The 21,626-nt window shown below is 54.7% G+C and overlaps 1 protein-coding gene across 1 annotated transcript in view; it reads right to left on the reverse strand.

Annotated features, from left to right (window-relative positions):
* The window catches only part of SMOC2 (SPARC related modular calcium binding 2), a 212,518-nt gene that overhangs the window by 80,206 nt on the left and 110,686 nt on the right, over positions 1–21,626 (reverse strand). The window contains exon 12 of the mRNA XM_054595203.1: positions 18,222–18,466. Within this exon, the coding sequence (XP_054451178.1) occupies positions 18,222–18,466 (245 nt within the window). The remainder of the gene's footprint in view (positions 1–18,221; positions 18,467–21,626) is intronic.

Genomic DNA, 21,626 nt, shown 5'->3' on the forward strand with positions numbered 1-21,626 from the left:
GCACCCTGAGGGGTGGGGTCAGTGAGCCCCCAGGCTGCTCTGAACCAAGGCCACCAGCTTTGCATCCTCGCTGGCAGAGGGCGCCCCCCACCCCCCGCCACGTCCCCTCTTCCTTTTCTATTCTTAGTTTGTTCAGTGTCTTTATTATGAAAAAGTAACATTTTGTTAAAACCTTTTTCTGCATGTGTTGAGAAAAATGTGCTTTTATTTCTTTATTCTGTTAATATCGTGTGTTATAATGATTTATTTTCAGATGTTAAACCGACTGTGCATTCTTTGGATGAGTCCCACTTGGGTTTTTTTTTTGTTGTTTGTTTTTTTGTTTTTGTTTTTTTTTTTTTGCATAATGGCGTGTTTGGTTTGCTAGTATTTTGTTGAGGGTTTCATGTTCATAATAGCTATTGGTCTGTAGATGTCTTTTCTTGTGACATCTGGGAATCCTGATGTGAGACAAAGTGAGATATTTGTTTTTTGGAAGAGTTTATAAAGGATTAATATTCATTCTTTTAAAATATTTGATGTCAACACTAGAGCCATTTGGTCATGGGATTTCCTTTGTGTGAACTGCTTTTGATTATTAGATCGATCTCTTGACTTGTTTGAGAGCCGATCGGGTTTTCTGCCACTTCTGAAGTTGACTCCCATTCACCTGTGTCTGTTCTTCTGTTGTTTTCTTGTTTTGGGTTGAGTTTGCCGCTTTTTTCTTTTCTTTCTCTTTTTTTCTCTTAAGGTGAGATAGTAGGGTCTTTATTTGGAGTGTTTCTTCTTTTTAATGGAGTTTAACTTCTTCGATGTGTAGGTGAATTTTTCCATCCCATTTCAAAGGTTTTCAGCCGCATGTCTGCATGGGCCGCTTCGGGTGAGAAACGTGCGGCCACCCTTGTCTTCCCTCCTCAGCGCACAGTCCGTGGCTGCTGCAAAAGCTGCGTCTTCTCCCCCAGCCTTCAGGACTTTGCCTGTGATGTGCTTGGGTATAGTTTTATTCATGTTGTGTTTCTGGGGTTTGTCAAGCTTTTGGATCTGTGGGTGTACAGTTCTCATGAAATTTGAAAAACGTTCAGGCAGTTTTACTTCAATTCTGCCTCTGCCCCCCACCGCCCTCATTTGCCTCCAGCTCCGTTTAGGTCGGTATGCTTGGAACTGTCCCACAGTTCCCGTCTCTTTTTATTTTTATTTTCTCTCTGTGGTTTTTTTAATGTAGTTTCCATTTCTAAAGGCTTCAAGTTTGCTAATATTTTTTTGTAAAATTTTTATGTATAATGTGTCATTAATCTGATCTAGTGCATTTTTTACTTCAGACATTATATTTACCAATTCTTAACATTTGACTTTTGTCTTTTTCATCTCTCATGCCTCTTAAATTCTTGAACATCTGAATTCCATTTTGGTAACAGTTTCAATGCCCTCCTGTGACAATTCTACCATCTGTGTCCATTCTGGGTTAGTTGTAATTGGCTGACAATTTTATTCATCATGAATCATGTCTTTCTGCTTCTTAATGGGCTTGCTAATCTTTGATTGGATACCAGAAATTGTTTATTTTACCTTATTGGGAGCTGGGAATTTTTGAATTCCTACATATATTCTTGAGCTTTGTTCTGGGACGAGGTTAATTTACTTGCACGCAGCTCGATCCTCTCTGGTCCTGCTTCTCTGGTTCCTTAAGTGAGCCTGGAGCAGAGCTTGTTCAAAGAATAGTCATTTGCCACCAGTCAACTGAGACTTCTCTAAGCGATGCCCCACGAACTGAGTTTTTCGGGGGGGGTGGGCCGAGGGAGGCGGCTCCGTGTCTGGTCGGTGTCAGCACCAGCCCCCTGTGCCCTCTCATCCTTCTGAAGGGTTCGTCCCCACCCCTCGTGCCTGCACTGCCTGGTACTCCGCAGGGAGACCCTCGGCCTTCTGGGCTCCCCCCGGTGCACTGCTCTCCCCGCCAGCACGAACCTGGGGAACTTGAGTTGCCTCGGATTCACCAATGTGTCCGCTCTCTGCTCAGCGCGAGGATCCTGCAGGTTTGGACCAGCTTTTGCTCCCGGGACACAGCTCAGCAGCCCCAAGGGCAGGGAACGGCCACCATGGGCCTGTGTCACAGGTTTATGAAGTTAGCATTGCCCTGATATCAGAGCAAGATAAAGATGTTACGGGGTAGGGGCTGGTGGGGGGAGGCAGGGGACCGCAGGGCAGCTTCATTCTGATGCATAAACGAGACCATTCTAGCAAACTGCCGCTTGGTGACACGCTGCAATGTCTAGCGGGAGCTGGCCGAGTAGAGCCCCGGTGGATCGTTCCCGGCGGGCGCCCTTGCCCAGCCGTCACCGCGATCCATGCACCTAGCTCTGGCATCCAACCCCCAAGTTCCCTCGGGCCATCTGCCATTGGTTCTGTCTCCGGAGCTGCAAGGCTGTGGTTTCTGCGCCGTAATAAGCTGGCACCTCCTCTGGAACATCCTGCAGGTTCAGTATAAACCCTTTCGTGTGTGGAATCTGTTGATTAATTATATGATCATCTCAATAGATTCATAAGCAGCTTTTGAGAAAATTCAATTCATTTGGGATAAAAATGACTCAAGGAGACAAAAGGCATCTATGAAAACCCTGAAAGCTAACATGCTAAGAAATGCGCGAACAGCGAGAAGAGCCCTCCCTCCAGCAGGTCACTCTGTGTCTTGGCAAAGGCCCTTGGCCGCCCCACCACCAGCACGCACAGGACAGTTAGCGGCTCTAAATATTCAATGTCAAGTCTAGGCAACGTGCCACGGGAGCTGATGAAAGAAGTAAAATGCATGTTGTCATAGACCAAGAAAAACACTTAACAAATGTCAACATTTATACATAGTAAAAAAACTCAGAAACACAAACTTGAAAAACAAGAGCAGCGCCGCATCTGACACAGGGAATCAACAGGAAGCCCATGTTGTCATTACCTGGCTTCCGTGGAGAGTCGGGACCTGCGCCGCCGCACAGACTGACCAAGTCGGGGCGGGGGGTGTGCCATTCTGAAGGTCAGGAAGACAGGGGTCTTCTTTACTGTCATTTTACCACCCTTTGTTCCGAAAGTGTTTTCTATTGAAATAAGACTGAAAAAAATTGAAACAAAGTGATTAAAAAGGAAAAATTTGTTTATTTAAAGAATACTGTTCATGTAGAAAATGCAAAGAAATCTACCAGTTACTAGAATAAAACAACTTCTACACTAGATACAATTGTTTTTATGTATTGATGATATAACTATGAGATAAATTGCACTCACAATATCATTAAACACATAATTGAGTATAAATTTATAAAATGCATGCAAATCTTTTACACTGGGAATTTTAAAATATTGCTAAAGAAAATTAGAAGAGAACTAAATAAATGGACAGACGTACCATGTTCATGGATTTGAAGACTCAATATTGTTTAGATCTCAATTGTCTACAAATTGATTCATAGATTTAACACAATTCCAGTCAAATCTTATCAGTCTTTTTATAAGAACTCATGAGTTGATTTTCAAATTCATTTTGAAATTCCAAGGGCATAAAATAGGCAAAGGGAACTTCAGAATGAGACTGGAAGAATCCTACTTTGCGATTTCCTGACTTGCTACAACGCTGCTCTGCTGGAGGCGGTGAACAGTGAAGGAGCTTGGTTGTGCTTGACCATCTGGATAAACACAGGGAAAAATTCAACCACAGCTTGTTCCTCAGTGCCCTCCCAACATGGATCCATGGTAAGTCATAAAAGCTAAAACCATAAAGTTTCCACAAGAAAACAGAGGAATATCTTTTTATTGTCCACGCTGGCAAAGGTTTCTTAAAGTAGATACAGAGAGTACTGCCTATAACAGGAAAACTTGAGAGTTTGGACTTCATCAAAATGAAAAACTTCTGGGCATTAAAGGACATAATTTAAAAAATGAAAAAGCTACAAACTAACAGAAAATATTTGCAAGGCGTATATCTGACAAAGGTCTCATATCCAGACTATATAATGAGCTTCTAAAAATAAATAAAACAATCCTGTTTAAAACGGGCAAAAAATACTTGGACATCTCACAAAGTTAAAAAAATGCCAATAAACACTAGAAAAATGTTCAACGTCATTAACCATCAGAGAATTGCCAAGTAAAACCACAACGAGGTACTATTTCACCAACTTCAAAATGGCTAAAATTGAAAAGACTGTTAATACCAAAAGCTGGCAAGATTGCGGAGCAACTGGCATTTTTATATGTTGCTGGGAGAAGTATAAAGTGGTTGATCTGCTTCGGAAAACTGGCAGAGATATCACACTTATGTTTTTACCCAAGTGAAATAAAAGCATCCATAACAGAACTTAGACAAAGTGTTTTTCATTAGAACCCAAACTAGAAACAACGCAAACCTCCGCAGCGGGCGCGGCCGAGCCGGCCGTGGCCTGTCGCGCGGAGGAGCAAGAGGCAGCGGCCCAGCGAGTGAGCGACTGGCCTGCTCGTCTGAACGCCGGGAACGTCGGAAACCGGAAACGCCGGAAACCGGAAACGCACGGAGCGGGGGCGGCAGGCCCAGCAGGGCTTACGCCAGACGCTCCGCTGATACGCGGTTCAAGAGCAAAGGCATCTCAGGCAAAGGCAGGGAACGAGAGCGGGGGTGACCACGGCGGATGGAGGACCTGAGTTGAGGAACTGAGTTCAGGAACTTCCTGGGTGGCCCACGAGTTCCACATCTTGATCAGAGCCGTGGTGGCAAAGACGTGTCCCTTGGTCGGGTCGTCAGAACCTTGGCACTTTCACTGTGCACACATTTTATCCCAAAAGACGAGCGCGAGAAAAACATCGCAGAGGGACGGGGATTCCCGCCCGGAGCAGAGGACCGGGAGGCGGAAGCTGAGGGCAGACGTCTGGCCGCGGCTCGTGGGGGAGGAAGGGGCGTTTAGGACAGAGCCACCTGGGAAATGCAGTTTGCAGGGGAAAACCCTCCTACAGCGAGTCACGTTCATTTTTAGACGTTCAGAGGTCCCTGCGGGGAAGAAACAGTCCTGGAAGGACGACACCTTAGAGACAAACGCCCATTGCGCGCCTGACCGCAGAGCAGAAGGCACAAGCCCGGCCGAGGCCCCGCCTCCCGGCCGCCCAGCCCGCGCTTCCCTCAGGCAGCTGAGCAGCTCGCAGGGCCGCCTCAGCTGCTCCGCCGCGGCGAGGCGGACTCAGCGGCGCCTCACCGGGTGTCCAGGCCCTGCCGGCCCCTGAGCCCAGTCTCTCCGGAACGAGGGAGCGCGGCCGCAGGCCCAGCAGCTCCCGCTCTTTACTGCGCGTTGGCTGCTGACCTGCCCCCACGCTCGGTGCTGCTCACTGGCCGTTCGTGCCCGTCCGGCGCTGCTGGGCAAGCCCCTGGGGGGACGGGGGCGAAACAACATCACGCTTTGCCCAGAACAGTGGGGATTGTTCTTTGCTGTACAGACAGGCGCCGCCTGCACAAGCCGGCGGACAGCTGCGTCCCGCTCCCACCACGGTCCCCGTGACCCTCTCCGACCTGCAGCGGCCCCTCAGCTCTGCGCCGCGGCCTGGCCGCTCCCGCCCGGCCGCTGTGGCGCCAGCCCCGGCCCGACCAGGCCTGGCCCTTCCCTCCGGACGGTGTGCGTTCTGGCTGCCTCCTGCCTCGCCCGGGTCCCTGTCAGGCTGTCGGGCTGCAGGGCGGCGTCCGTCTCCTCCTACTTCCTCACAAGCCTCCCGGGCAGGTCGGGCTGCCCTGGGCCTGAGGCTGCCGGAATCCTAACCGTGCCCCCCACGCCCCAACGCGTGACTCAGAGAAGGCGTGGGAGAGGGTAGAGCAGAGAGGAATCTTGTTTTCTAGCCTCTTTCAAAACGCCGCGGGGTCCATGGGCCCCGGGTGCCCCAGCGAGAGCGACCACCGCGGGGGAGGGGCGAGGCCGCTGCGCCTGCCCTTTGGCGACTCTTCTTTCTCGCTCTGATTTGTATTTTCTTGGGAGACGTGAGGAGAAAAAAGACGAACAGACAGGTTGCTTTGCAGAGCTGCACAGCTAAGGAAACCCGGAGAGTTTTCCAGATTGTTCAGGGCGCTGCAGTGGCTGAGGTTTTGTTTTTAAAGAAGATGCCGGCTGTGTGCATCCGTCTGAGGTCAACAGCACAAAATGCTTTTCCTGATACAGGGGATTTACTCAGACGTCTGTCTTTTCCTGAGAAGCTTTACAAACCCAGCGATTGACAAGCTTTCAAAAATAAAAAGACAAGGAAAAATGACAATTCATTAAGGACACGTTTTGGCTAACAAATCAACTTTAACTACGGCTAGTATTGATATGCGATGAGATTTATCTTGTCATCTTATTTTACATTAGTGACTAATGCACATTAAAGATGCGCAGCGTGATCGTGCCATTTAAAGAGTGCGGAGTCACATTTCTCAAAGTCACTGTCATTTGCTTACATCGCAGCCACAGGGCACGGCCGTGTGGGGCTCATGTGAGACCGCAGCGAGTACAGGCCCCCACGCAGAGTGTGCTCACGGAGCAGAGTCGTCCACGCGGCCCCGCAGACAGTCAGCTGGTTACGAGTGAGGGGAGCGAACGGAGTTGGACATGGAGCTTCACTCGCGGGGGGGGGGGGGCAGGAGCCGGTCTCCCGGGGGCCGAGCGCCGCCCCACCAAGTCTTCCCTCCTCCCTCTGGTGCCAGGCTGCTGGGGGCACGGCCGGCACTGGCGCCGGACCATAGGGGTCTGTTGGTCTAACGAGGAGGTGGACCCATCAAAAAGCCCGTGAAGTTCATCCGTCACTTCGGAAAAGCGTCTGATCCATCCCAAATCCGATCTGATCCCGGGGCCCGAAGAAGCGCTCCCGCCTGTGACCTGCCCCTGCCCCGTTCATCACGCGCCGCGGTGCACCCAGGAACCACGCCTGTCGGCGCAGCCGGCCGCGCGGCCCGGGCCCTCGGCTTCCGCGTGGAGCGGGGGCCCTGGGCCTGGGCTCTCGCTCTGGCCTCGCCAAGGACGCGGCTGGGCCCCTTTTCCCTGGCGGGACCGACGGAGATGAGGCAGACGTCTTCCCGAATAGACCGCCCTGCCAACCCACAGCCTCCCACGCGTGGGCCCCTGGACTGACCCCGTCACCCTCCGCGCAGAGCCCGACCTCACACGCACCGGCCTCTGAGAGGCGCGGCCTGAGGCGAGCACCGCCCGCTCAGCCCCTCACCCCGCGCACGCTGGGCGCTGGACGATACGACTGCGGGCTCCAGTCACGGTGCACGTTTGCTGCCCGCCCCACCTTCTCTTCGTGACATGTCAAACACACGTGGCCCCTCCATGGCAAGGGCCTCAGCGAGCCCACCAGCAACCTCCATTTCTCTCCGCCCAGCCGGCCCTCGGGTCTCGCCTTCCTCTCCTCCCGAGCAGGACCGGCGGTGGGGCCCGCCCTGTTCTGCCCCGACGCTCTGTCGTCTTTGTAGCGCGCCCCGCCCCCCACGCCGCTTCCTCACCCGTGTGACCGAGCGGCCCTGGCCCTTGCGCCGTCTGGGCCCCCCTCACCCGCGCCCCTGAGCTGACGCGTCCTGCGCGGCCCTTGAACGCCTCCACGGGGCCGGCTGCTGCCGCCACGTCTCCAGCCGCCGGGGCGCAGTGGGCCGCCAGGCGATGCGCACCGGGGCCTTCCCACCACAGTCCGGCTTTGCACCGCCCCGCGCCCCAGCCCTTGTCTCCCGCTCAAGAGCCGGCACCTCCATCTTTCGGTAACACAAGCCAGAAACGTAGGTGCGGCCCGTGACGCGCCCTTTTCCTGTGACCGCGCCTCAGAGCCAAGCCCTCAGCACGTCCGCTGGCTCAGCCTCCGAAGTGTGCGACATGCTGCGCAGCGTCTCCCACGCAGCCGCCTCGCTGGGCCACAGCGCATCTGCGCTGGTCTCCTGCGAGGCCCGGCCCCCACGCCACCTGCAGCGGCTCCGCACAGCAGCTTCGTGGCCACGGAGAAGCACAAGCCAGGCTCGCGGTTCTCTCAGCTCAGACCCCCGGGGAACTTCCTCCCGCCACGTCGCCCGACTCGGACCCCTCGGCTCAGCCACACTGGCTTCTCTGACGTCACCTCTCGCCTCGCCCCCCGCGTCTCCCGCACTGCCGCACTCTCCCTGCGGGTGCCCGGGAGACAGCTGCACCCTGTCCCCACCCCCCGCCTGTGACCTGTTGTCCCTCCCCCGCACACGTCCGTGAACAGCTGGTGAGCTCGTTGAGGACGCGGTGGCTATGAAGGGTCCTCTGAGCTCCTCAACGCCCAACACAGCGCGCCTGATAGACCCACTTAGTCGCCACCTGCCAAGGGAGCGGGCAGAAAGGTGAGGCCCGAGCGCAGTGGCTCCAGGCCGCTCAGGGGAGCCCCTGGCGCCCGCTGCTGTGGGAGGCGGCACCGGCCGCGATGCGGAGGGAACCCCCTCCTCTCCTGTGTAGAGCACCCACAGGGTGTCCCCAGGCGGTCGTGAGCGCCCTGTGGGTGCCCTTGCCACGTCCTCGCTCCTTACGGCCACTGCACGGGAGCAGCTGCGGAGGTGGCAGCAGACGGCCACAGGGCGCCAGGCCGCCCCACGAGGGACGAGGCGCGCCAGCAGGCTGGAGCGGTTGGAGGTCAGATGGTGGTAGTTTAAACGCAAGTGTTCTCAGTTGTAGGTACGTAGGTTTTGGTTTGTCTTTCTTGAGGCCAAAGAGAAAGGTGAGATAGTTAACTTTTGACAGAAGAAATTTCAGAAAAAGTGCAGGATTAAAAAAGTGAAATTTATAAATGGAACTAAACTGAGATGTTTTACTTAGAAAAAAGTCAGAAGTGATGCTTACAGAAAAAAACAAAGAAGTAGTTGCCTAGGGACATCCACGCCGTGACTTCATAAACAGTCATGTGCCAAATGGGGCGGTTAAATGTTTCGTAGAGCCCATTTCCCACTGAATGCGTCCGGATGGTTGAGTTAAGATCTCTTATAAAAAGCTGCAATTCTCAGATAGTGTGAATTTCAAATTGGTTAAATGAACAGATTTACAGCTCTCATGTCATAAGGAGTCGAAGAATTTATGTACTTGATCTAAAAGAAAATACAATTGGAACATCCACATTGTCTATTTGTAGAATTATAAAAGCTGGTTAATAATCTTCAATAACAATATTTACCCTTATTTGTTCGAGGTCAAGCTAGTTAAGGTTTGAGTTCGGGTTTAAAATAGCCATTCTCAATTAGAAGAAATGTAGGCATTGATGTCTGGGAGACCGAAGGAAAGAATTTCTTTCAGCTAAGAGTGAAGACACAAGAGGCCACAGGATTAGTCTGATTTTTTCAAATGGGTGACTGAAGTGCCAGCCAGAGAGGAGAGGGCAGCACGGGGAGAATGAAAGAACATGAGCAGCAAAAGGAACAGGCACGTCCAGGCGGCAGAAGTTTAGCGTGGATAAGGAAATGTAGCCTCTCCAGACCACATGGAAAAATACCTTATTCTCGGAGAACCTTGAATTCTAAGTTGAGGGGTTTTAGCTTCATCTGGTAAATCAACATCTGAGGAGGCAGGTGAGTCTCCTCTGCCCCCTCCACCTGACCCGTCCCCTGGCTGAGCGCAGGAACTCAGAGACCCCAGGGCTGCATAGCCACATGATGGGTGAGCCAGGGGGCCAAGTCACCGCACAGAGAAAAGCTCTCGGCAGAGTCGGGACACCCTTCACTGAGCTTTCCAGACATGGTTACCAGCCTATTTTAACCCTGAAATTCCATTGCCACAGCCGTCATTGCCCACACAAATGCATACAATGCACACTGCCTCATGCTCACAAGAGGACTGCTGCAGCTCCAGCCTATGCACGTTACTTGCCAGCTGAGACTGCTGCTTCCTTAGAGACTGTTCTCTGGGGCATCAGGTAACATCTTATTGACAGAACTGGGCAATGTGGCCACCACGAGCTACAAGAAATAATTTTTCCAGGACACACTGTCCCCCCAAACAAACTCGACATTTTGTTAGACAAAGACTAGGAAAGATCAGTGTCCAAAACTCTCTTCCAACAAGAGAAAGCTCAGCAGGGCACCCCCTGGGACATGTTCAGCAGTCCCTCTTCACTCTCATACCCCCTCTAAACCATGAAAGAAACCGGGCCCAAAGGCCATAATGCATTTTGAAGTCACTAGACTGATAGATCATGAAAGGTAGATCACCAGGGGACATCTGCCCAGTCCAGCACTGTTGTCATTTGGTGTGTTCTGTCTCCCTAATTAGCTTCAGGGAAGTAGGAGGCTGTGACCACATCCGTCAGAGCTCAGCACTTTGTCTCTGCTCCAACCTACGGGTCAGCCCATGATCAATGAAGGAAGGGCGCACAGGCCCTGGAGGGCAGGCGCATAAATAAAGAGGGACAGGGAGGAATCACACAGATCGGAAAATCCCACGGAGCATGGCTGTGTGAATGGACCCAGATGTAGAGGTAACGATAAAGGGTTAAACCCCAGCCGTGTCACTGTCTGGTTACATGTCAGCAAGACCAAGCAACCCAGGGAAAGACAGGCTTCCAGGACCAAGGGGAACATGCTGCCGCTGGGCATCTCCCCTGCGGTTCCCCCACTGCCTTCCCTCCATGGCTGCTAAGCAGCCCCGCGACCTGGGGCCCGGCCCAGCCCAGCCGCGGCTCAGCGCCATCCAGCCTCCTGCCTTCCCACCAGGGCAGCGCAGTGGCAGCTAACGTGCAGACACGGGCACCCCAGAGGAGGCTAGTGGTCCTCTGGCGTCCTTTCCATCAGCCTGATGAAGATGGGACAAGAGGCGAGGTGACGGGAACAACAGGGCAGAGCCACCGCCTTGCTTACGTTTGGGGGATGGGAGGGGCAGGCGGCCCTGGAGAGCCCAGACCCTCCGCCACGATGCCCAGGATGATGCCACGCATCACATGTGGCTGTTGAGCTTAAGTAATTTAAATGGAATTCCAAAATCAGTTTCTCCATTGCTGCGGCCATGCTGCAAACACCCAATAGGCTTGGGCCTGTGTCCCCATCACCCCAGAAGGGTCTGCTGGTGGTCCTGGCTCACAGCCTCTGGAGATCAGAGCCAGACCAGGGCCACGTGGTGTCCTCAGGTCTCAGGGTCCTCGCAGCTGCAGGGGCCTGGCGCACACCGTCCCTTCCCGGAGACCCATGCGTGAGCACGGCGCCCGCCACACGCTGGGGTCAGGGAAGCCCCAGGGCAGTATTCCCACAAGCCACAACCTCGGGTTGTTTTTTTGACAACTTTGTTTTCTTTCAAATCTGAGTTTAATTTTCAGTTGAGTCACAATACCTCTGTGGCAGAAAATCTAACCTCCTCGCGTCCAAGAGAAAACTGCCGAGTCACGGATCCCTGAGTCGCTTCCAGCTTGAACTTGCACGGACTCAGGCCAGCTCTGGTTTCCGTCCAGATTGGGGTCTGTGTCCCCCGGGGGCTCATGTAGCCTCTCTGTGTCTTCGGTGCGAAGAAACGGCTGGTCTGCCACCATCCGGGCCACCAAGGGGACCCACACGGCCTGGCCCCTGTTGCCCACCTGCAAATGTCCCCACTGCCACCATGGGCAGGGCTGGGGTCCTGCAGGCCATGAGGAATCATTCTCAGCCACCCAGCCAGGCACCTGTCTCTCTCCCACCTGCCATCCCTTGCTGAGGGCCTGAGGAAGAGAGGAGGTTGGGGAAAACGAGTCCTGCGGCGGCAGTGGCGCCTTCTCAGCTCCTCTGCCTGGACCCTGTGTTGCCACTTCTGTGCGGTGGCCACCAGAATGGTCCCCACACTGGGACACACTCCTCCAGGCCACAGAGCAGAACAGCCTGCCTTGTCTCCGTCCTCTGCCCCCTCTGTCACCTGCTGCCCGGGCCAAGCTTCATTCCTGGGTTACCTGTTCGAGTCCCACAATGTGACGCTCTTGGAAGTGGACAGCCGGGTGTTCCAGGCCACTGTCCCCACACAGTCCTCAGAGGCTGTGTCAGGATTCAGAGCAGGAACATGGCTCTTCATTTGCAAGGTGGGCTCTGTTGCTTGCTGCGATTTTTGTAACTGTCCTAGGCCAGGGGTGCTTGGTGGCCGCCATCCCTGCCCGGAAGTGCTCCTGACAGGCATCGGCCACTCGGCGCTCCTTTGGGCGCCTTTCCACCTCAGGCAGAAGCAGCATCGCAAAGGAGACGCAAGACATGAGGCCCATGCGCTGGGAAGGGGGTTAGCCAGGCGGTTACCACGGGCCCGTTCAACGGGTTTCAGATTCATCGGTGGTGGCAGGAGGTTGCCTTGAACATGTCCTCCATGACCTCCCCACGGAAGCCTTAAAAGACATGGACAGGACAGTGTCGAGGGGGGGAGCTGAAGACGCAGAGATTCCTGTGAGTCTCCGTCCACAAACATAGACACCTTCTGGTTTCTTTCACAATCAACTGTTACTAAAAGCGCAACGCCTATCCAAGTGTCAGCCTGGCCATTCCACCACAAGGCTGCAGAGGGTCTGGACATCTACGACCATGACACACGCACACACCTGGCCTGGCTGTATCCCATGTGGACCAGGTTATGAGCCTCAGGTGGCTTCTCAGAATTTCAAAACTTGGCACGAATGGCAAACTGGACTACGTGACCTGGAACGTATTTACACAGAGTGAGAAAACTGCTTATGAATAAAGAGTTCACTTCTTGTTTTATATTTTTCTTATTTTCCTACTTCCCAGTAAGGGGGGAAATGCACATATATTTGTTCTAGGCTGTGGGAAAAGAAAAAAAGTGAGCTTTCTTTAATAACTAACTGGCCTAAATGGCACAGCTTCCTAAAGTAATATAACTGAGGTATAAACATTTTTAAACTACAGCGCTCCGAGTTTGTTTCCAGCAGCGCAGCTTCCTTCCATGGGAACCTGGCCCCCCAGGAGGGAAACGCGAGGCCCCTCGTTCTTCCTGCTCATAAGTCCTTGTTCACCTGCTGTCATTAACAAAGAATCAAAAAGGAAAAATGTGGTAACAGACACTTGAAGATTCTTGAATATAACCCTTTACTGTTTTTATCATTGAAACACCATGAGAGACTGCTTATACCATGAGAGAACGAGGTTACAAAGCGCTCAGATTCCCTCCCCTTCACCATGGCTGCGAACAAGAGCTGTTAAGACAAACACGAGCTGTGTGCTGAAGACAGAGCGCGTGCGCGCTCTTCGTCTTCTCAGCTCACATTCAGCAGAAGGGACATCGCCTCGTCTGGTTCTCTGGCTGAGAGCAGGTCTGCCAGAACCAGTGACTTCGGTTCTCTTGGGTCCCCCTGCGTCAGGGCAAACCCTGTGCTTCCAAAACTCGGTCCCGCGGAGCCACGGTCAGCCTGCGGCCAGCGCCGATTCCCACGGACCCTGCTGTGGATGAAGACATAGGTCAAGCCTGTGTTGCCCGTGTGTCCATAACCAAAGAATCTCATCTCATGTCTTTGTTTCCATGCATACTTCCTCTTGATGACATTTTTCTCTTCCATGATACATTTTAGGAAATCAGAAGCTGGAGTTTTGCAAGGACGTGAAGGAGAGAAGCCAGTAACACGCCTTCTATCAATAGGGGAAGCCTCATCTCATGCATTTGACGGTTCTTCTCTGCACCATAGGGGACTTGCAGGTTTCAGGTACCTGCTGGCCACCAACAGTGTCACCAGCAGAGACCTAGTTCTCTGACTGGCCGCAGGGAGTCCGACCCGCCGCCCGCAGGCCACACGCGGCCCAGGATGGCTGTGAATGCGGCCCGACACGCAATCGTAATTTTGCTTCAAACATTATGAGGTTTTGTGATCACCTGTCACAATGCATGTACTGTGTGGCCCAAGACAACTCTTCTTCCAGCGTGGCCCAGAGACACCAATTGTTGGACACCCCTGGACAGCAACCCGCATAGCAGAAGGGGACTGGCTTGTGGACCCAGGGGCAGATCCTCATGGTCGCAGAGACCTTCCAGGCTGGGGAGAGCGCCTGGACACCACCCCAGGAGGCCGGCAGGGGAGCTCAGTTGGGAAATGATGTCATTTCAGAGTTAGGGAACGAAGCGGTCAGCAGCATGATTGCTTGTAAACACACACCTGGGACCCCGGCTTCCAAGAGAGTCACAAGCCCTTCAGCCACCCTCTGCGTGCCTTTCATCACCCGCCTCAGAGTAGCCTCGCTCGCTGGCCGGCACCCAGGGTGATGCTGAGCCCCAGGGGATAAAAAAGGAAGCAACAGAGTTGTTGATGGGCCTCAAAATGAAACCAAATATTTGTCTGAGGTTCCAAATATTTAGATAATTTACCCACTAATTTTATTTCACTTCAGGTTTTGCACATCCTTTTCCGGAGCCAAAGCGCCCCTCCCTCCGCTTTGCTTGTTGGTTTAAATGTCTCCGGCAAAGAGACAACTACCGACGGGGTTCTAAAAAGACAAGAACGATGTTACTCGTTTGGGCCCAGGAAAAACTGTTTTTCTCACCTTTTCAAATACTTTTCATTACATTTCAGTATTCTGAGCAGGATGCATCTAAGCATGATTACCTGAATTTATCCTATTTGTGGTTCACTGAATTTTTGAATCGGTAAATTTTGTCTTTAACCATATTTGGGAAGCTCTTAGTCATTATTCCTTCAAATAATTTTTCTCCAAACATCACAATTCTCGCTCTTGCCAGACACTCCAATGATGTGACTATTAGGATTTTGATATTTTTTAATTTATATATTCAGGATTTATTGTCGGTGGCTTATAGCCTCCCAGCTCCACTCTGAAAGGTGCCTGAAGTGGCCGTCACTGGACCCATTGAAACAAACACACACAAGATGATGAGGAAGATGAGTCTCTGCCAAACATCCTACCCCAGAGGAAGATACAAGTATCGCTATTAGTTTTTGCGTTGAGTTACACTGTCATTTCAGAAAGAATGATAATTTATCCCTTCTCCTTTTTGACTTTTTTCCTCAAGTGAAATGACGATGATAGTAAATTTAGTTGGCAAAAAATAAAAACATAAAATTGGCAATGGTGTGTTGGCCTTTGAACCGATTAGTAGTTCTGAACCCGTGAAACCTCAGCTTCAAGGAGCCACGCTCCATCCCCGGGCCCTGCCGGTGGTGCCCGTTTCACACAAAGGTCCGCCTCCGTGGACACCTCGTCTTCTCAGCCGTCAGGGAGCAGAGGTCGCGTCGTTGTTTCCACTGGACTCGGCGGGTAAACAGGAAGAGGCGCCCATCCCACCACCTCCTCTCCCCGTGAGTCAAGGCTCCAAGCATGCACCCGCCCCTCCCCAGGACGGGAAACAGCCCCCGCCATCTCTAGAGAAAGACATCAAAACACTTCGCTGGCTTACAACCATGATTGTATTGTCCAGAAAAACATTTTTTAGCTAGAAAAGATAATTACTACTTCTTTGGTAGAACCATCTCCTCCACTTATAAAAATGTGTACAAAACTGAAATTCCTAACCAAAGATCAAAATATCAGGTCCATTTGCTGATTTCTGACAAGATTAGTGATTCTATTAAAATTTTTTTTAATGACCTACATCTGCTCCTAAAAACAATTTTGAGAGGAAATGAGCAAAAAAGACAAACAGAAAAAAGCTCAGGGACACAGACAACAGCGTGGTGACTGCCACGGGGGGAGGGGGAGGGGTATGGGGGGAGGGAAGGGGACCTGACTCGGGGAGGGGGGGTGAACTCGGAATACAATATACTGATGACGTTACACAACTGTGCACCTGAAACCTATCTAATGTGATTAGTCAGCATTACCTCGATAAATTCAATAAAAAGGAAAAAAAAATTAAGTTTGAAAAGTCCTTGAAACAGAACATTATTGGTTTTTAAATTTGACTTTCCCCCTTTCTGGAAACTGAAAAACCTGCCCAGCCTCCTTCCCAGTAACCAAGTCTCACTTCACAATGTCGTCAGCCAGCCTGGCCCGCATGGCCGGCGCTGCCGCCCCACCCGGTCACCCCACGGCGGCGCTCGGCCTGGGGCCTGGCCCACCGGCTCCACTCAGCTTGGCGTGAGCTGCGTTGCTGTTTTTTAAAGCAACAGGAGAATGAGTAACGTCACCAGGGGACCCGGGAATCTGCCATGCAGGCCGGTATTTAGGATGATTTACCAAGTAGCTCCCTTCGGAGCAGCGTGGGGAAAGTGCCGGCGAGCCCCGTGCCGCCGAGAACTGGGCCGCCGAGAAGCCCCCCTTTCACGGGGCCCGTGGTTTCTGGGGGGTCCGGGCAGCTCTCTCAGCTCCGAAGGCTGTTTCTGGGGCCGCCAAGGCCTTGCCTTGCGTCTTTGTAGTTTGTCAAGAACTGAATCTCACCTATTGCAAAGCCTTTGAGTTTGCAAAGAATATACTCACACCACTTTTGGGTTTAAAAATGGAAAAATAAATGTAAATTTTTATAGTTTTCCAAAACTTACTCATTTTCATTCGGCCACATCCATTTTGCCTTTGGTCTTCTATGGAATGTAGGTTGAACTGGAAAATATTTGTGGTTAAGACAAATATGATTTTATTGGAATAATAAACAACCAGTTCGTCAGGAATGCTGTGGAATGGCAGACGCTGGAATGGCCCCTTCACAAGGCCCTTACCTACGTGGAGCTCATCTCTCCTCGCCTCTCCTCACCCACGTGATGGCACGACCCCGGCGACCCCCGGCCGCCGCCCACTGGAACTGCACTCGTTGGGGCTGGAGAGCCGGGGTGGTGGACCCGCGGTGGCTGAATTGTCTCCCCACACGTGGGGCCTTGCATCCCTGCGTACAACGTGACCTAGAACCGTCCCTCCTTCAGTGGGTGGCGGCGGCACTCCAGCGGTGTCCTCGGACAAGGACTGTGTCTAGCAGGCCACCACCAAGCCCATGCTTTGCAGAGGCAGCCAGGCCCCCGGGGCTGAGCGTGTCTGGGGGAACCCGTGGTCTGGGGCTGCAGACGAGACAAGAGAAGAGGAAGAGAAAATAGGGTGGGAGAGGTAGGACTCCGGGAAACCTCGCAGGAGGCTTGGCGGGAGGGCTCCTCATTGGGGCGCAGAGCAGGCGGAGGCGGGGCTTGGCCCTGGAGTCTCACTGGCCTGGGGACCAGGACAGGGGAGGGGCCCAGGGCTCCCGCAGCCTGTGGCAGCAGCTGTCGGGGCCGAGTGGACCTCATTCTTGGAGCGGGGAGGCCACGGCCGGGCGCAGGGGTTGGGGGCCCCTGCCGCGGACAGGCAGGGCCTCACAGACATCACCCAGGGCCCAAGAACTCTCTGCCAGGGCCACGCTGCCCTCCACACCGCCAACAACGGCCGCAGCTGTTCTCCGCGCGTTTGTGCGGCCGGCCCGTGGGTTGTGGGGGCGGGGGGGGGGGCAGGGCCGACTTTCCTCACGTGATCTCCCTCCCCGGTCGGCCCCAGAAGCTGCTGGGAAGGAACACACTCACCAAGTGCTCAGGGACGGGCCCCGGGACTGTGTCTCCTCAGAAGACGTGTTGGCCCCTGGGGTGCCTGTGAAGTGGACCCTATTTGGAAATAGTCATCGCGAAGGTTAAGGATTTAAGATGAGGTCAGACGCCCCCTAATCCAGGAGGACTGTGACCTCTCAGCGGCAATTGGGACACACACAGGGAGGGCAGACGCAGCCACAGTCCGAGGGCTGCCAGCACCTGGAAGAGGCTCTGAAGGGACCGTGGCCTTGGGACACCTTGACCCCCAGACCTCTGGCCTCCCGACTTGCTGCTCTGAAGCACCAGCGTGGGGGACTGCACCCAGGGCAGAAGATCATAGGAGGGGCTGTGGAGACCAGAGCGAAGTTTTTCTTTCTTTGTCCCCCCAGAACGTCAGGTCCACGGTCCGAGCCCGACGTCAGCCTGCCAAGGCTGTAACCATTTCCCACCTGGAGCCACGGGCAGTTTGCTGCAGCTCGGCTCAGTGCTGCCAGGTGGGTTTTTCCTCACATGATGGAATAAAGGCCGTTCTTTCTAAGAGCCCTCGGCACGGGTAAAGCCGTTCTCACGCCGTCACAGTTTGTCAGGTGTCAGGCCGTGTCCGACCCGGGGTGGTTATAACAGCTGGAACCGTTTCCCTGCACCTGCGGGAGTCCTCTCCCCCAGCCGGCGTTTTCATGCCCGCCCGGCCTGGAGCACAAGCCCCGCGGCCTTCAGTCACGCCCTCAGGACGTGGGCGCACGGGAGCCTGACTGCTGGGGGACTGACTGCCCGAAAGCGTTGGGACCGACACCCAGGGAAGTGTTTCTCGTTGTTCGGCATTGGTTCTACGTTGCACAACGCACCCTCTTCTCGGCTCCCCCGCACTTGGCCAGCAGGTGCCAGGCTGTCTCGCAGCACCGGAACGGGCCAGGCCGGGCGCTTCCGACCTGCTTTGATCGATACAAGGGCAGCCACGAGACCTCCTCCTCCTCACAAGGGTCTGTGTAGAGCCAACAGCGGTTCACACTCTTCATTAAAAGCCCCTCGGAGATCAGGGATGAGTCCGGGTTCCACGGCAGAGACAGAACCAAGGGTTCAGCGGTGGTGCCTGGATGGGACCGGGTGCTGGCTCACCTGCCGGGGACCAGGCCTGGAGACCTTGCCAGGACCAGTGAGGGTGGGCCAGTCATCTGGGGGCTGGCTCACCTGCCAGGGCCAGGCTCTGGGCCACCCTCCTCTGCTGTCCCCTGGACTTCATGGGCTGGGGACAGCTGGTATCCTCCCCACCCCTGCACTGAGCCAACACTGCATCACTGGCGCCTCCATGCACCCACCTGCCTGGGGACGCCTGTGCAGGGCAACCCAGGCTCAGCGGGTGGGGGCCTCACCGCCCTGTCCCAGGGGGCTGCCCTCCCCAGCCACCTCATTTGCCTCCCATGGTCCTGCAGAGCCCCTGTCTCCCCGCAGACTGTCCCCCACTCTCCTACTGAACCATTTGTCCAGCTGGACTCGTGCCTTCGGAGCGCCACACAAGGTCTGTGGACTTGGAGGCACGGCACCTGCCAGCCTGGGCTGAGGGCCCCAGAGCCCATCTCTGGGGCCCAGTGTGCTCTTCTTGGGGTGAGTGAGAACAGAGTTTTCCAGTTCAGCCTGCAATATTCCCTCTTCTGGAGGGCTGGGCCCCTGCCCCCCGCATCCTGCTGGATCACGCTCCTACCAGGCTTCCGTTTCTCCCGAGTCCTGGAAACGAGCACCTGTGGAAATGAGCTCCATGACCTTTCAAGGTCAGCGCGGCCCCGCTCAGGCCTGGGTCTCAGGACAGGGAGGGCAGGGGGGCGCCGTGTGCGGCGAGTGCCCGACCCCCCGGCCTCCTTCTGGGGTTACATGCGTTAGTTTTTATTGAATTTGTTGGGGTGACAGAGGCTAATTACATAGGCGTCAGGTGCACATCTTCTGTGAAGAGGCTTGACTGTGGATGGCATTTGTCATTAGCAGGTCCCAGTCATTCTCTTTGACAGGACAATTTTGCTTCGAGGACGGAAGGTGCGGTGTGCGTGTCCTCGGAGGAGACAGGAGCTTGGCCCCCACGTACGGTGACAGCCACGCCTCACTCCCGAGCGTCCCTCCTGCCTGCCACCCCCACACCCACCCAGCCTCACACCGGGTCCCCAGGTAGGGGACCGAGCTTTCTGGCCCATCCACCGTGCACCTTTACTGACTATAAGCAAGAGAAGAAATAGTAAGAGGAAGGAGGAAAACGGGAACCCAAATGATATTTGCTTTTTTCCATTCAAATCGCGTTGGGTTGAGAAAGGGCAATTATGGGAACCAGCAGGGAAACGAGCTTTTCTTGTAACTGTTGCTGTGATCGCTGAATGGCGCCCACCCCACACAGGAACTGGCGGTCCCCACAGAGGCACCGAGGCCGCTCCAATCCCGGGTGGTCCGGGCCCAGCCTGGGGCCCAGCGTTCGGAGCGGCTGCCTGTGTGGCTGGTCCGAGGACAATTTGGGGTTTCTGTAGTGTGGTTTAATTCACAGAAGAAATGCCTTTAATCAGGCAGCAGGAATGCCGTCCTGCGTGAGCGGAGGAGCCGCTCCGGCGAGGGGGCTGGCCACGTCTGGGGGGCTGGGGTCCCACCAGGGCCCCAGCTTTGCAGGCAGTACCTCAGCTGGGCGGGGGGATTCCCCTGCAGCCACCATCGTCCCTGCCTGGGGGCAGGCCAGTCACCGGGAACGGGCCCGGGCTTCTTGTAGGAACTCGCACCTGTGTGGTGTCCCCCACCCCGTGCCGCCCGAGGCCCTGGCAGGCAGAGGGGCCAGCTCTCTGCTCCTGTCCGCCTCTGGCAGCCCTGTGTGGCCAGAGCGTCCGCCTGGAGCCCGGGCCCATCTGAACCTCGTTCGTGACCATGAGAGGCATGGAGGCACTGTCCTCACAGGTAACCGTGACAACTCACACCCGCGTCCCAAGGAGGCGCCGCCGTGTGCAGAGCCCTGTCTGCAGGAGCAGCGGCCCCCCGAGTGCCCACGTGTGCCCGGTGCGGGGGGCGCACACCAGACCGCAACGCTCGAGTCTGGTCTCGGGTCCCACTGACGGCCTCGGGGAAGGGACACTTCTGTAGCGCCTGTCACAGGTGATGCTGCCAAATAGGCACCGACCTCCCGCCTCCGGAGGGAAGGCTCCCCGGACGATCCTGGACGGTAACTCCTCTACATAATTCTTAGGAAGGAAATTATTTCTACAAAGCCCTTTGACTGGAAGAACAGAGGCAATGAGCCACCTTTCTGGTAGAAAAGAGCCCGAAAAATAACGATGACAGTATCAGAAAATGACTCAGAGCTTAGGCCACACTTTATTTGGATGCGATGTTGGCAACTCCGGCCAGCGGGGGGCCTGGTCACTTCAGCTGTCTTTGGAGAAATGCTTTGTCCTCATGACTCCACATCCACAGCCAGCCACCGGCCCCGCTGTTCACGTCGGGGGCGTGTCTCCGTCGTCTGACCTCTCCAAGGCAGGTGTCTCACCCAGAGCGCTCATCACCAACCGGGGCGCAGACCGCCACACAAGCAGCCAGAGGCTGCGTCCGCTTTGTCCGTAACTGATGGACATCAGCACAGAGAGGCGGGGCGGGCCCGAGTGCCGGGGACTGACAGGTGCCGGGCACTGAGCACACCAGCAGGCGAGGACAAAGGGCAGGGGCAGGCATGGGCTCACGTCTGCTCCCCCGGAGCACCCCCAATCTGAGTCTCAAGGATGCCCCTTGCTCTCTCCCCGCTTCCTTCCTCCGCATAAAGCAAACCTGTGAGGTGTCCTCTTCTGAAGACCATCAACACGTGTGAAGTCCTGTGCCACCCAGTCACACAGCATGTGGCTGCATGGGACTTCTGGGCTGAGGGCTTGCCGCCCAACACCAGGCCCTGGCAGGCGGGGCAGGGAGCTCTGAAGCACCTTGCCTGCCGCCCCTACAGACAGACCAGCTCAATTATAGGTACAACCAGCTCAACAAACAAGTCACAAAAAATAAATGGAAATTACCCAAGGCTGAGCGCCCCCAGCATCAGCTTTGTCTGCGCTGGAACCGGCTCCTGGGTCCTGCCCCTTCTGCAGAGTGTCCGTTCCACCGAGTGGAGAGTGGCAAGGAGAGATGTGAGGCAGATAGACCCCCAAGTTCATGGTGGGGCCTTCTGAGTAGGGCCCCAGGCCAGGTCCTGGGCACTGCGATCTGGTGTGCTGACCCTGGGCCCAGGCGCCCACCTGGGCCTTTCCAGG

The sequence above is a fragment of the Pteronotus mesoamericanus genome, unplaced genomic scaffold, assembly GCF_021234165.1.
Source record: "Pteronotus mesoamericanus isolate MK-2021 breed Mesoamerican mustached bat unplaced genomic scaffold, CSHL_Meso_final contig_134, whole genome shotgun sequence".
NCBI classification, from domain to species: domain Eukaryota; kingdom Metazoa; phylum Chordata; class Mammalia; order Chiroptera; family Mormoopidae; genus Pteronotus; species Pteronotus mesoamericanus.